Genomic DNA, 14,199 nt, shown 5'->3' on the forward strand with positions numbered 1-14,199 from the left:
TAAACTAACAATTTATAATTATAACAACGTCAATTTCGATTTTATATCCGTTTAAGTTTAAGTATTTTGTTTGTACTTAACCTTTATGTTTCATACTAAAACATTAAGGTTAAAAAGCACATCTCAGAACAAAATACGAAAATATTTCGTCCAAAAATTTAACATTCCACCCAAAGCGACATATAAAATTTGTTTTCCCTACGAATTATAATCATCAAACAAGCCCATTGCCCCAAGAAATGTAATAATTCAAGTAAATTGCTGGTATTAAATGAGCACCTATTTGTTACCTTACTCTTGAGGAGCCAGGATTTTTTGTTAAATTTCTTTCTTTTTGTTCGACTTTTGAGTAATTTTTACTTATACCAAATCTATCATCGCGCTTCCGATATTGCACAGAATTTTCATTTCAATCATGTACTCTATTTCAATTATAAAAATCATCAGGAGAGTAGAAACTGAGGGAAATCAAATCAACAGTAACATTTACCTGCCCGTTTGCCACCTGTTCTATAAAAAAAAAACGAATCTCGATTTATGAAACAATGTGAAGGCGGTATTCGAATTATTAGTAATTGCGGCACTTGGCTTTCCTCTCGACCTTCATCCGTCCTTCCTTTAACACATCTACGTTCCACACCATACAACGTATAGTAAGATCATATAACTTTAGATAAATAGGCCCAAACTTTGATCCCTTTTAGTAAACGATGCTTGAGAAAAATGTTTTGAAAAAAATAAAAGCATTTTTGTGTATTTACCGATACATTTGCTTGATCTGGATTATTGGTTCACGGACGTATCCAGAATATATTACAGGGATTATATTGAATATATAATAATATATTATTAGGTTTATTAAATAGTGTCTTAAAATAGCCCTTTTTCCAATCAGGTACAAAATACAGTTGACTTTAATTTTACAATTTTCTTCACTTTTCCTTAATTTCCTGTTCCTGTGTCTCTGGAATAAAAAAGTTATTTTTTATGTCAATAATTTTTTTTCTTAACACAAATATAGATTGAATATTCCTTCTATACCGACATACTTTTACTGATCTATTTTATTTACAGTTATTCATCGAATTACATCGAAAACTAAATGACAAATAATTGTGTATCTTATTTTTGTTATTACAATATTTAACTGATGCAGAGTACGTACCAATATCATTACTTTCCTCTTCGTTCCAAGATTGTCTTTCTGATGTCGCAAATAAGATAAAGAACAAATTGGTGAAGAAGTAGACAGCTGATGCCAAGAAGAATACTTTACGCCATTCGCCCGGGTCAGACTATGAAAAATATAATGTTTTTAATTTTTAATTAATTGTAATAATATAGTATCTATGACACAGTTTGCTTTATTTTAAGAACTGTTTAATTCGAGTACTGTTATTAAAGGATTTAATTCCTAGCAATATTAAAACGAAAATATGTTACGACGCGCTGTAGGTAATAGTACGCTAATATAAAAGTATAAAGTAAATGTAAATGTCAAATTAGATTCATTTTATATTTCTTTTATTTTTTTGACGTTCATAAGTGTATATTATGTTACCTATATGAATAAATTATTTTTGTCTTGTCTTGTCTATATTCTATAGGTATTATAATCAAATTTAGTTCAATAGTTGACAACTATACACTGCATTAGAGTTTACGTGATTAAGATAAACTTACCTCATCTTGAACGATGACCCCGCATACCAGAGGAGCGATGATTGAAATGATATTCGCGAAGAAGTTTGAAACGCCCATCAGATTTGCACTAAAGTTAGGCGCTAAATCGTTCAGTACCAACTGAAAATATACTTTATATATTGTAAAAATAATACATTTTCAGTTATAAAAAACATTACTTATGTGGTCACTACTTACCATATAACCGGTATATTGACCAGCATTAACACCAACTGTGACAGTAAGCATCACCACTGCCAATGTCATGTTTCCCTCGGGAATGTAAGACAGACCAATTAAAGCCACCGCTGGACCCCAAAGACCTGGAAAACAGCACCTATATATGTTTTCTCCTCAAGGGCTTAAAAATAGTAGACTAATTACATGATTATAAGACAAAACGAAAATAACTCTAAGAATGAAGTCTTACTTTCTTACGTCGTATCTCTCGATGAAATCCAATTTCTATAGTAGTTCTTTCAATGCCTGAAACTTACTAGGATTCAGGTTATACTACTCGGCAGTGATATTATATGGTATGAAGGGGAAGCTATATTGTTAATTATTGGGTTTTGTATGTTAAAGAGATGGAAAGAGAAAGAGAGGTAGACCACAAAAACGTGGGACGACATTAGACAAGTCGCGGGAACAACATGGGGTAGAGTGGCCAAAGGCCAGAATGGAGAAGATTGGAGGAGGCCTTTGCCACCTGGCAAACGGACACGCAAAAGTGGAAGAAAATAACAATCTACGAAAAAAAATAATAATAATGTTATGTCCGAAAAAATGTTATTATAAATATATATGTCAAAACACTTTGTTAACTATTAAAAATTTTGCCTTACCTATTGTATTTGAAAGTTTCCTTGTATTGGAAACACTTAGCCATTTCTTCCGCACGATAACGTCGGTCATGATCCCCATAGGGAAGCTTAAGGCGTACATCGCTAAATATGGCAGCGAAGATAGTTCTCCGTTCTAAAAATGTTGAGATCAGTCAGAATTATCAACGCAAATAAAAAATCGGCTCGAGATTTTGTTTTGTTCATTTTTTTAGGTTATTCGTAAAAAACTATGAATATAATGAAAACGTTACATATTAAGATTCGTTTGTAGCTAAGAAAGTATAAATTTGTGTAGTAAGTAAAGATAGAGTTAACTAATCCAGCCAAAAGCTAATTGTAGACAAATACCTGTTTTAAATTCATGCCAAGAACTTTGGCCATATACGTTGGCATTTCAGTCATCAGAGTAAAGAAACCCCAGTTTTGACCACAATGACCGACTACCGCTGCCCAGAAGGGTAAACAAAGTAGAATCTTGGACCAAGGTGTTTTTAATACCTAAAAGAATATATATACTATAAACATTTTGTTACTGTCAATTTCTACTATGCTATGAAAATATTACCTACCTTTGGTTCTCCCACTCTTCCTAATGAAGACCTTATGTAATGTGACTCTTCTTCTGATATGCATTTCGAATCTTCGGGCCCACTTGCCCCAATAAACAAATAAACAATAGTCCATATTAGTCCTAGCGCTCCATCAGTATAAAAGATCGCCTGCCAACCCCAGGCTTCTGCGAGGAATCCAGCTGCAATAAGCTGCAGGGCGATACCAAGTTGGGCTCCTGTAATACACACACATTCACTTAATACTTTGCTTTCTAATAATATAAGGAAGTATTTTTAGATTGAACCATACCAGCATAAATAATAGTTGTCAGCGTTCCCTTTTCTTCTAGAGGCACCCACTGACTAACTAGATGGTGCATAGATGGAAAGACAAACGCTTGAGTAAGACCTTGCAGAGTTCTGCATACTATAACCATCTGCCATCCACCCTACAAACAATAAGTAATCTTTAGTGTAGCCAAAAAAGTTAGAACAACATTAGAAATTAAAGTGATATGATCATTCAATTGTTGACTTAAGAATTTAGTAGCAAATTACTCTAATGACATCACCTAACGAAGTAACGCGATATCCCAATATCTGATACATATATATGTCCCATAGCAGAAATTCAGAATTTATTTAGAAAAAAATATATTGAATTTAATAGCACTAACTGCTTGTCGTGGTAGCCACTGGTTTTTTTTTTATTGGAACAGAGTAACTGGTTGAGATTTGAAATAATTTTTCCTACTTACTGCTTTAGCCAGAATTGGCATGAGAAGAGAGATCAAAGAGTTGACGGATACAGATATCGTTATAAGCACTTTTCCTCCAAACCTTCTAGCTAGAATACCACCAGGAATTTGCAGCACCACGTAGCCCCAGAAAAACGATGAAAGGATCATCGATTGTATGCTGTAACTCCAGTCGAAATACTGAAATTAAATTATTTTGTTCTCCTTGAATCAATAATTACATAGTTATCGATTATCATGCAAGAAGACCGGATCTTTCGTAAATATTTAAGTTTTTTTTTTTAAATTATATTACACATTTTCAATTTATTAGTAATAACCTTAAAACATGTAGGTAATTCTTTAACAATTTTTATGCATCACACTTGAAAAGTATCATACCTATATTTATCTATTCATAATGTATTCATATTAATTACATATACCGCTAAAAATGAGATGCATTATGTTTGCAATGTAATTAAGTTTTTACACATAGTTACTTAGAACCAAGGTAAAGGCAGCGGTTTCTTGATTGTGTGTATATATAGCCTTATTTAATTATATTTTAAACACTTTTTATACTTTACGTTAGGCTCCCGTATGTCCTATGCGATTTTGACATATGGGAGTCATACTTAGTTTTATGTCTTAACTTTGAATCTTACCAGTATGGTACAGTATGAGACGATCTCAATGTTTACTAAAAAAGAGATTGTAATCATAGAAAAGGATTGCTTTTTGATATGTGACTTAAATATTATACTTAAACATCTAGATCGTCATGAAGAAGTATAAAGAAAAAGAAGAAAAGTTTGTTTATTGGTAGCACTTATGTCAGGAATATTTTTTATAGCAAACTGATACACTGTGTACTGGATATGTTACCCATTTGTATGCTTTTAATCGAGAGAAATTACGAGACCTACCTAGTACAGCCCCAACTTAGAAAAACAGATAAGGGAATGTTAAATGATATTACTTATTTTTCTATACCACTATGTCATAGTTAACTTTAAGCATTCATTGTCACATTAATTAACCTGCACAGATGGCTCTAATGGTCATGGTTACCCGTCTTGTTAACCTTTAGTGTTGCCAATCTTTTACAATATTATTGTATAACGTATATAGCTGCTTTATTTATATATACATTGTTAAGGTAATAAATGTACAATAACATGTATATAATGCACAATATTATCGGGCATCGGGATGAAACTTTGCTTAGTTCATCCTGAAGGTAGTATATAAGTTATACAACTTCAGCCTTCTACCTTCGCCGGGAATCGAGATTCAATATCTGTATTAAAAATTGTTATATACACATAATCCAATTGCAATCAAATTTATTTTTTCACTTCGTGCTAGAATAATTCACATAGACAGTTTAAGTTTAAACTACTTTAATTTCTTAGTAATTCTAAAGCAGTTTTTAACTCCATTGGAATAAATTGAGTAAATTAGCGAACTAATTCGCATCACGTCAGTACGTCTAGTCTGTTAACTATTAAAAGTTTGAATAAAAGTAACTAACCAAGTTCTATAACAAGAATTCATTGATTAGTTTTCCAATTGCTTTTCGCAAAACGTCACCACAATGAAAACAACAGATATGTTTAATTGGTGATTTTTGAATTGGCGAAAAAAATACGTGTGTGTTAATGTACACGAGTTAGAAGTTATACTTCTTTGTCGTAACAAGATAACAATATTTTCACAAATTTTATTTTTCGCCTTATTCTCCGATTGTAGTAAAGATTATACTCACAATACTAAAAAAACTAAAATGTTGACTAAACCTAACTTCAGGGTGTTGGTTCTTTAAGACAATGTGCGCGCGGATCGTAAAAAATTACTCACATTATTTTTCTCAAACGCGCCAAAAAACAATATAACTTCAAATATTAATTTTATAAAATGACGTCTTGTTCTTAGTAGTTGTATAAAATTTTCCGATCCCTAAGGTCTATATTTTAATGTCCCGAGAACTGCCACACCCATTTTGATAACCTCAATAAATTAAACTTAACCCTACATATTATCTAATTTATCAACGACTTAATGAGTATGTTACGATTAAAAAGTATTTTCATGAGAGAACAAGACACATCTGGTCAACTGAGAACCAGCGAAATAAGATTTTGTGTTGAGAAGATAAAACTATTTCATAGTCAAACACAGTAGTTTTTTTACATATGGGAGTCAAACTTAGCCCTAAATCTAGACTCTGTATGGGATAAAAAAAGGTGTTAGTAGACTGTGGCTTTCGGGAAAATAAGTTTTTGGTAGAACATAAGGCCCTGATATTGAGCGGAGAAGAAACTTCTCATCCACTTAGGAAAAACCTGAATACGTCCTCTGTGCATTACAAATTCATTTGTTAGACTCTTAAATATCAAATTAGTATACAATAAAATATAATCATAACATACAACTTCTTATTTATCTTTAATAAAGAAGTTAAAAAAAATTGTTTATAGTTTAATATTGACCTCTAATTATCTGTATTTTGGTTTTATTTTATGTTGTTTTAATCTGAGTACATGTGGCATTGAACTATGAGATAAGCGTTTCTTGCACAAAAATGTGAAATTCTATAACAATTTTATGCGCACAAAACTTAGTCAATTTAATTAAAAATCATTTGGTGTTTCTAGGGTTGACTTGTGTTCGATTTAAAACCTGTCTAGTTTGTTATTAATTTCTGTATGTTAAAATAATATCTAATTGGAATTACTTCAAACTTTTTTGATCGATTTCAGGTTATTTAACGAAATTGAATTTACTGACGTAGTTTGCATTCTTTCAATCGTGTAAATTAATGTGCGTGAAGGCAATTCTGACATTTTTCAAATTTTTTTTTAGTTCTACCGATGTACACGGCTAAACAATAAGAAACGGTCTGCAATAAAAACAAAAGGACTATTTTATTAAATACAGTAAATAAAATAAAAAAAATAAAAAATATCCTTTACGTATAAAATATTGTAGGAATTATCTCTAGCAGCGGCGCTTGCAATATTTATTCTAATATTTATAGGTTTTAAGTTAATTAAATGTATAATTATAAAACCATTTTAGGGGTTGAAAATAATAAACTAACGCAGTCAAGTCAACTCCAGTCATGTGTTTCTAAATTCATATATTCGCGTAAAAAGAAGATAGTATTATCATCATACAAAATAAGCTAAATGGACATTTTTATCATTTATCACATCTGTCTAAGGATAACTTTCGATAATTTGTATTATGTCAACTTACCGTGTCATTTTTCTCATTTGTCATATCTACTATGGCCATACTGATATTTACGCGCATACTATAAGCTAAAAACATAGCCATGAAAAGTAGAAGTGTTTGGACATGACGAACCCCAAGACCTTCTGAAAATAAAAGAAATAAAATTCACATTCAAATTTTGTATATATATTTTATACAAGATTTGAATCATAATAAAATATATATTCATAGAAGATTTGAAAGTAAAATGTGTTTTTTTGTCCAAAGAAATATATTTTCCGTCATAATCAATTTCCAATAAAGTAATTAAAATAAAAAAAAAACACGTGGTAGAAGTGAAACCTCCAAAAATTTTGTTTTCAAGATAATCAAACAAATGTTATTTTAATTTTTAAATACATCATTAATTTCGTTAAAAACTTATGTCTGTCGCTTTTGCGTTTCATCGACTTTCAAATTTTAATTATTTTAGTATTTATCAAAATTCACACACAATGACAACGATGCTAAAGATGTTTTCATTTCAAAAACAACGCGACTAAACATTATTACGTAAGCCTTCTTTTGTTTTCATTTCATAATTAGTTTTTAAATTTATAACAAGTGACGTTTATTACTGCCAACTATATATTATATAATTAGTTTTAGCCAACAGTATCTACGTCAAAAATCCAATGTTTGTTTTACACCTTAATAGAGGAAAACATTATTTGAATAAGTGTATTCATATAAAAAAAATAGTTTTCAAGTTCGCGTTTTTTAAAAATTTAAGTGCGTAAAATTGTCTTACGTTTTTCATACATACAACGTACAATTACTACAGCGAAAATTATTTTGGTATTTTTTTCTTTGTGCACAGCTAAAAAGACGACAGTTTGCAAAATTTTTGAATACTGGTAGTTATTAAATTAATTTTTTGATGTTACGTGGGTCTAAAATATTTTTCTATTCAAACTCCCTTTACTATTATGAAAAACATTCAACTTACTCGGTCGAAGGCTTATGCTATCCACAATGGCAACCATTATTTTATAATATCCAATTTGTCATAGCACAAGAAAACACGGCCAACACCAGGCCGGTTTATAAATAAACTGATCGAGACAGTATGTATGATATTATTATACTTGTATTATCTTTAAGCAATAAAAATTGTATAATCGTAGTTGTTGTATCACAATTAAGCATTTAATTGGATAATCAGTAAGTATTGACTAATTAAAACGTATTAATATCGACAAGCTTTTAATTAAAGTACTGTCTCTTTAAAATAAATTTAAACTGATTCACAAAATCAAATTACTTTTAAAATATTAATTACAATATTCACAGTAAGCCCGTCGCGACGGGTGGCCGAGTGGGGCGTGCCCCACTCAAGTAGGTATATTCTAGTGTACGGGTCAGGCTGTTGTTCTGCATTTCTTTGCAGTATAAAAAATTTAACTAGCTACGCTAATGATCAATCATCTATAAGGCCAAAGTTATCAGAGAAATTACACTAACCCCACTAAACTTTTCGTAAATTGGCATCGAGGAAATTCCAGTATTTTGAGAATGAATTGTATACATGTTAGTTGAAAAGCAAAATTTTAGTACAAAATAATTAGAAATAAACTTTTGAACTTAACAAGATTCGAGTGCTCTTAAACGACTTTTTATATAAATGTTTTATAAATATTTATTTCAAGATACCAAAGTGCATAAGTTTATCAACGAGTTTAATAACGAATATTACCAGACAGACATATTGCTAATGAAAAAAACGTCTGAGATAGGGAATTTGTGTAACTTATGTTTTTATAATTATTCAGAATATTAAAGAATGTTCTGTACGAAAAAGTCTCACTGTTGGGTCATTAAGAAATAATAAAATTTTTGTATAATAGTTTTGTTCGCTACTTTGATATACAGCATTAACATAAACTTTGTACACATTTTTTTTTTAAATTCATTTTAGCATTAAGATTAGATGAAAACTATTCTATTATTATTGTTGTGTTCCATTTTTATTTAATTTTTTTCTTAATTTTTCTTAAGGCCGGCAACGCACTCGCGAGCCCTCTAGCATCGAGAGTGTCTATAGGCGGCGGTATCACTTAACATCAGGTGAGCCTCCTGCCCGTTTGCCCCCTGTTCTATAGAATAAAAAAAAAATATTTTGCTCTTTAAATACTTGCTTTAACAATACATAAATAATCATATTAATACCCATTCCATTCTAATAAAATGTAGGGTTATTTTAGGAAAGTGTAACTTAAGTAAAGGGATAAGAACCCACTTGATCCCTTTTCCTAAAGACGCGTATTATACCCACATGTAATGAAAGTGTGTGAATCTCATACTGTGTATAAAAATGTCCTTAAAGGACAAGAAGCAATCGATATTTTTTCAAATACATCTAAAAATGGATGAAATTCTATAAGACCGAAAAAAATATTACTTACTTCATTGGCGCAGAAACCCAAAGTCAATCTTGGCCTCCAAGGTAAGGTAAGGTAAGGTAGGTGGGCTCAGTTTCCGCAACTAGACTCGAAATTGGTCCGTTTTGCGTAAAGCCCTGGCTACTTAAGCCAGCCCAGCTCCTTCCAGAAGCACAGAAGTCTCCTGGGCACTTCACAGGCTTCTCGGAGCGACCTCACTGTTCCGAGGATTTCTTTACGTTGTTTAGCCACAGCCTCGCATTCCAGGACTACGTGGGTGACTGATTCCTCTGCACTGAAACAGCCTCTGCACAAGGGGCTGTCTGTCGCGCCTAGGACAAATAGATGTTTATTAAGGAGACAATGGCCCGTTATTGTCCCTATCATTGTTTTGAGATCGGTTCTGTTTAGGTTTAGAAGTCGCTTAGTCAGTTGTGGGTTCACCGCTGGCAGAGCCATTTTGGACTGCCTGTAGTCTGAACTATGCGACCATCGTTGATTCTGGATTTCGACGGATTTCCGGATAATCCACGTTCGAACTAGCGAGAAGGGCAAGGGAAGGAGCGGATACGGGCCATCCGGCGTCATTCCGGAGCCTCTTCTCGCAAGTTCGTCGGCAGCATCATTGCCGAGAGAGCCACTGTGTCCTTTTATCCACTGCAAGGTAACCCTATTGGTTAGTGTTAAAGCCTCCAGTGCTTCATGACACTCCAGTATTAGTTTGCTGTTTATCTTTTTGTTTCCGAGCGCCATCAGCACGGATGCACAGTCGGATACGAGCTTAATGCAAAAGTCATTAACTCCTAACCGCTGCACGGCTCTGGCTGCCTCCGTTAAGGCGACACATTCACATTGAAAGATCGAGCTCTGTGTGCCTAGGGGTAGGTGTATGTTGATGTTGAGATCAAGAGAGAATATACCAGCGCCAGAGCCACACCCTGTCTTTGAACCATCTGTATATATACGTAGCTCATTCAGGGTAGACTGATCACGTTCCTCTTCTCTCAATTGTATGTGATAGTTCCTGTTGAAAATAAGTTGACTAGTGATTCTGTCACATGGTGCAGCTATAAGAGGTTGGTACTCTATTGCCTTGTTCAGAATCGCTGTGTGTGCACTATAGTGATTCTTTCCCCACAGGTCCAATACCATAAGCCTGATGGCAGCTAGTGCTGCCTCCTGCTGTATGTGTAGGTCCAGAGGTACGATTCCTAGGGCTATCTCCATTGCTGCAGTTGGTGTAGTTCTCATGCAACCGCTAGCAGCGGACAAGGCAAGCCTTTGGAAGCGTCTGAGTTTCGTGATTGCCGTTTGAAGCTCTGTTCTTGGCCACCAAACTAGGGCTCCATAGACCAGCATTGGCCTGATAATGGCAGTGTATAGCCATATAGTTATCTTCGGCGATAAGCCCCATTTCACGCCCATCAACTTTTTGCATTGATAGAAGGCGATCGTTGCTTTGTTTAGTTTGTGTTCTAGGTGTTTGTTCCAGAGCAGTTTACTATCCAGAATCACACCTAGGTACTTGATTTCATTCTTTAGTATGAGTTCTGTGTTGAAGAGTTTTGGTAGTCTGTACGGTCCAAGAACTCTTTTGTTTGTGAAGAGTATTAATTCTGTTTTTGAGGGGTTGACGGAAAGCTCGTGCTTGTTGCACCATCTCTCAATCACTTTGAAAGCCTTTCTCATGAGGTCGCATAAGGTGCTTTCAAAGGTACCCGATATTAGAATAGCTATATCATCCGCATAACCCACTGTATAAAGATTGTCAGCATTTAGTTCCGTAATAAGTTCGTTTACAACTAGGTTCCACAATAGCGGCGACAAGACTCCGCCTTGTGGACACCCTCTGCCGACAATGCCTCGTGTTGTGGAGTTAACGGTGAACTGTATAGCTCGTTGTTTTAACATGTTGTTTGTCCATTCTATCAGGGTTGATGGTACTCCACATTTACCTAGTGCTCTGGTTATACTCGTAAAGTTAGTTTTGTCAAAGGCGCCTTCGATGTCAATAAATGCACCAAGGGTTGACTGCTTTAGCTTTAGAGAGTTGCCAATGCGAGACACGACGTTGTGGAGTGATGAGTCTGTTGATTTACCTGAGCTGTAGGCATGTTGATTCGGGTGTAGGAATTTGGATAGCGATACCTGGCTGCGTATCTCCAGGTCTCCTAGCCTCTCCATCGTTTTTAAGAAGAAGGAGGTGAGGCTTATTGGCCTGAAGGATTTCGCTTGGGTATAGTCCTCCTTACCCGGCTTCGGAATGAATATGATCTTTACTTCCCTCCATTGCAAGGGTATGTACCGATGTGCAATACAGGCTCGGAAGATAGAGACAAGATAGTCTACTATTGCGTTCCCACTCCATCTTAGTAGACCTGGGAAGATGCCGTCTAAGCCAGCCGCTTTGAATGGTAGGAAGGAGTTGATTGCCCACGTTACTTTTTCTCTAGTGATTATTTTGTGAGCTACATGCCAGTCTGAGTTAGCAGTGGCTCTTTCTGAGTATGGTTGCCAAGCCTGGTCATTGGCAATCGTACAACCCGGAAAGTGTGTTGCCAGTAGTAGTTCACAGGTTTCTGTGTCTGTTTTTGTAAATGAGTTATCAGGTTTTCTAAGACAACCGATCGAGTGATGGGGCTCTCTGGAAAGGCATGATTTCACCCTGGTTGCCTGGTTGTTGCTTTCAATACTGGTGCAGAAGTGTCTCCAGCACTCTTGCTTCCTAGTACGTAAGAGTTTTTTGAATCGCCTTCTTGCGACTGTGTACTTGTCCCAGTCGGTAGGTAACCGTGTGTTCCATGCTCTATTGAACAACTTCCTGACCTTCCTACGGTGTCTCTCCAGTTCGGGGCACCACCAGTTATGCCTACCCCCCCACCTTGGTGTGGTAAGGGGACACGACTGTTCATAGCAAGTCAGGAGTAGGGACGTTACGTTGTTTACATGTTTGTCTATATCTAGTATGTCTATGGTGGTTGGTATCGTTATTTTGTCTACCTCAGAACTAATTAGTCTGTTGAATTTTACCGAATCGGTTCTGTGAGGTATACGTCTTGGTTGTGGTTTAGGTAGCTCCCCTTTAATTGCAAAGCGGATCCACCTATGATCCGAACATGATAGCTCACTGGAGACGTGCCAGTCCTGTATGTGATCTGACAGACCAGCGGTTACCATGGTTAAATCTATTATGGTTTGTGAGCGTGCGTTGATAAAAGTTGGTTCTGAGCCGCTGTTTGCTAAGATAAGATTATTGCTAAGTATAAAATTAAGCATATCCTCACCTCGAGCGTTGGTATTAGCATTACCCCATAGGGTGTGGTGCGCGTTGGAGTCTGCCGCGATGATTAGCTCCAGCTTCTTGGCCTCCAAATAAACCTTTGCCAATGGCAGCGTGCTACTGGAAACAAGGAGGTCGAGGCCTTCGTAAGCGAGCCTATCATAAAAGCTAAAGCATAGAGTCTGAGTAGGTCTAGTCATCGTTAAAAAATCCTTTCATACCTTTTTGTATATCTGCTTGCTACGTCCGGTTATTCACTTTTTTATTACTGATTTCATTGTCATTTCATATTAATTGAAGCTTTTAGTTTAAAACCGATTATTAATAGAAGTAACTTAATATATATTATGAAAAAGTGATAAAATTAAAGTTTTTTAGTAAAATTATTCATCTGCAGTAAACTGCTCAGGTTGTTTTAAAAGCATCTATTTGTACATAGTTTTCAAGTTACAACAGTTACGAATAATTCAACAATTTGCAATCATTTTTCCAATACATGTATCATGTGATATATGCACCAACATGCCTACAGGCTTTTGGCATAACGTTTACAAATAAAGTCTTTAAACCTATGTATCATGCAGGTTTATGTTGGCTAGGACATTGTGCATGTAAGGCATGTTGTATTTCATTTTAGTTAATTCTAATATACCAAATAACTAATTATTTATTATTATTTAATCAATTACCATCTCAAATTCGCAATATTGGAGTGTTTGACAAATTCAAAAAGGCAGTAAAGATGCATGTTAGAATGAACATAGTTGACTAAAATTGTGACGGCTAATGGCGACGTGTATTTCGCTCGTATATAACTATATATACATATTAATATTAAGTTTCTCATGTAAATAAAATATTTCTGTTTTGTAATGAGAAATAAAGTTCTTTAAACATACTAACCTTGTAAATGTAATAATTAAATTATATTCCAGAGTCCATTTAGGCAGGGTTCCGACGATACTGGCAGCGTTCCCCCTTTAAATAGCTAGACTTATTCTTTGTCCGAGGTATCTGCCAGCTCTTCGGTTAATTTAATTAATTGAATTTTTATTGATTTATGTAAGGCAGTTTATGTTAAGAGAAAGTATTAGAGAAAACCTTTTTGTTACGTTCAATGTGTACGGATAATGCAAAAGGATAAACGAAATATCAACGTAATTTTTGCTGCTTCACTGAATTTAATAGATAAAAATAATGCAGTGGCATAGTGATAGCATATTTTACCTTAAATTTAGTTATGATGCATGCTAGAGTGTACGTAAAATCAGTGAAGTGACTTATAGTAAATCAAGTCTTCATTGGAGTGTTTAATTTCGTACCCTAAGAACTGGATAAACTAGCCTTTAAAATAGTCACAAAAATAACGACTATTGCATAATGATAATACACAATTAAAAACCGTTTTTAATATAGGATAATTCATGTACTAATAAAGTC

At 34.4% G+C, this 14,199-nt stretch overlaps 1 protein-coding gene across 1 annotated transcript; it reads right to left on the minus strand.

The window, feature by feature from the left end:
• Positions 1–839: 839 nt before the first annotated feature.
• Positions 840–8,198, minus strand: LOC110998800 (putative inorganic phosphate cotransporter). The gene is made up of 11 exons (XM_022267584.2): positions 8,048–8,198; positions 7,081–7,202; positions 3,838–4,017; positions 3,390–3,528; positions 3,098–3,315; positions 2,877–3,026; positions 2,529–2,661; positions 1,882–2,006; positions 1,684–1,803; positions 1,166–1,295; positions 840–964 (listed from the first exon to the last, which is right to left on the minus strand). The coding sequence occupies exons 1-11, from the start codon at positions 8,082–8,084 to the stop codon at positions 933–935; spliced, it is 1,386 nt and encodes a 461-aa protein (XP_022123276.2). The 5' UTR covers positions 8,085–8,198; the 3' UTR covers positions 840–932.
• Positions 8,199–14,199: the final 6,001 nt, after the last annotated feature.

Source organism: Pieris rapae, chromosome 4, assembly GCF_905147795.1.
Source record: "Pieris rapae chromosome 4, ilPieRapa1.1, whole genome shotgun sequence".
NCBI lineage: Eukaryota > Metazoa > Arthropoda > Insecta > Lepidoptera > Pieridae > Pieris > Pieris rapae.

Excerpts from the sequence above, each read along its gene's own strand:
- LOC110998800 (XM_022267584.2), bottom strand. The coding sequence starts at position 8,084 with ATGGTTGCCATTGTGGATAGCATAAGCCTTCGACCGA. Across the intron at positions 4,018-7,080 it reads CAAATGAGAAAAATGACACG|TATTTCGACTGGAGTTACAG; the intron begins GTAAGTTGACAT and ends ATTTAATTTCAG. Across the intron at positions 3,316-3,389 it reads GACAACTATTATTTATGCTG|GAGCCCAACTTGGTATCGCC; the intron begins GTATGGTTCAAT and ends TGTGTATTACAG.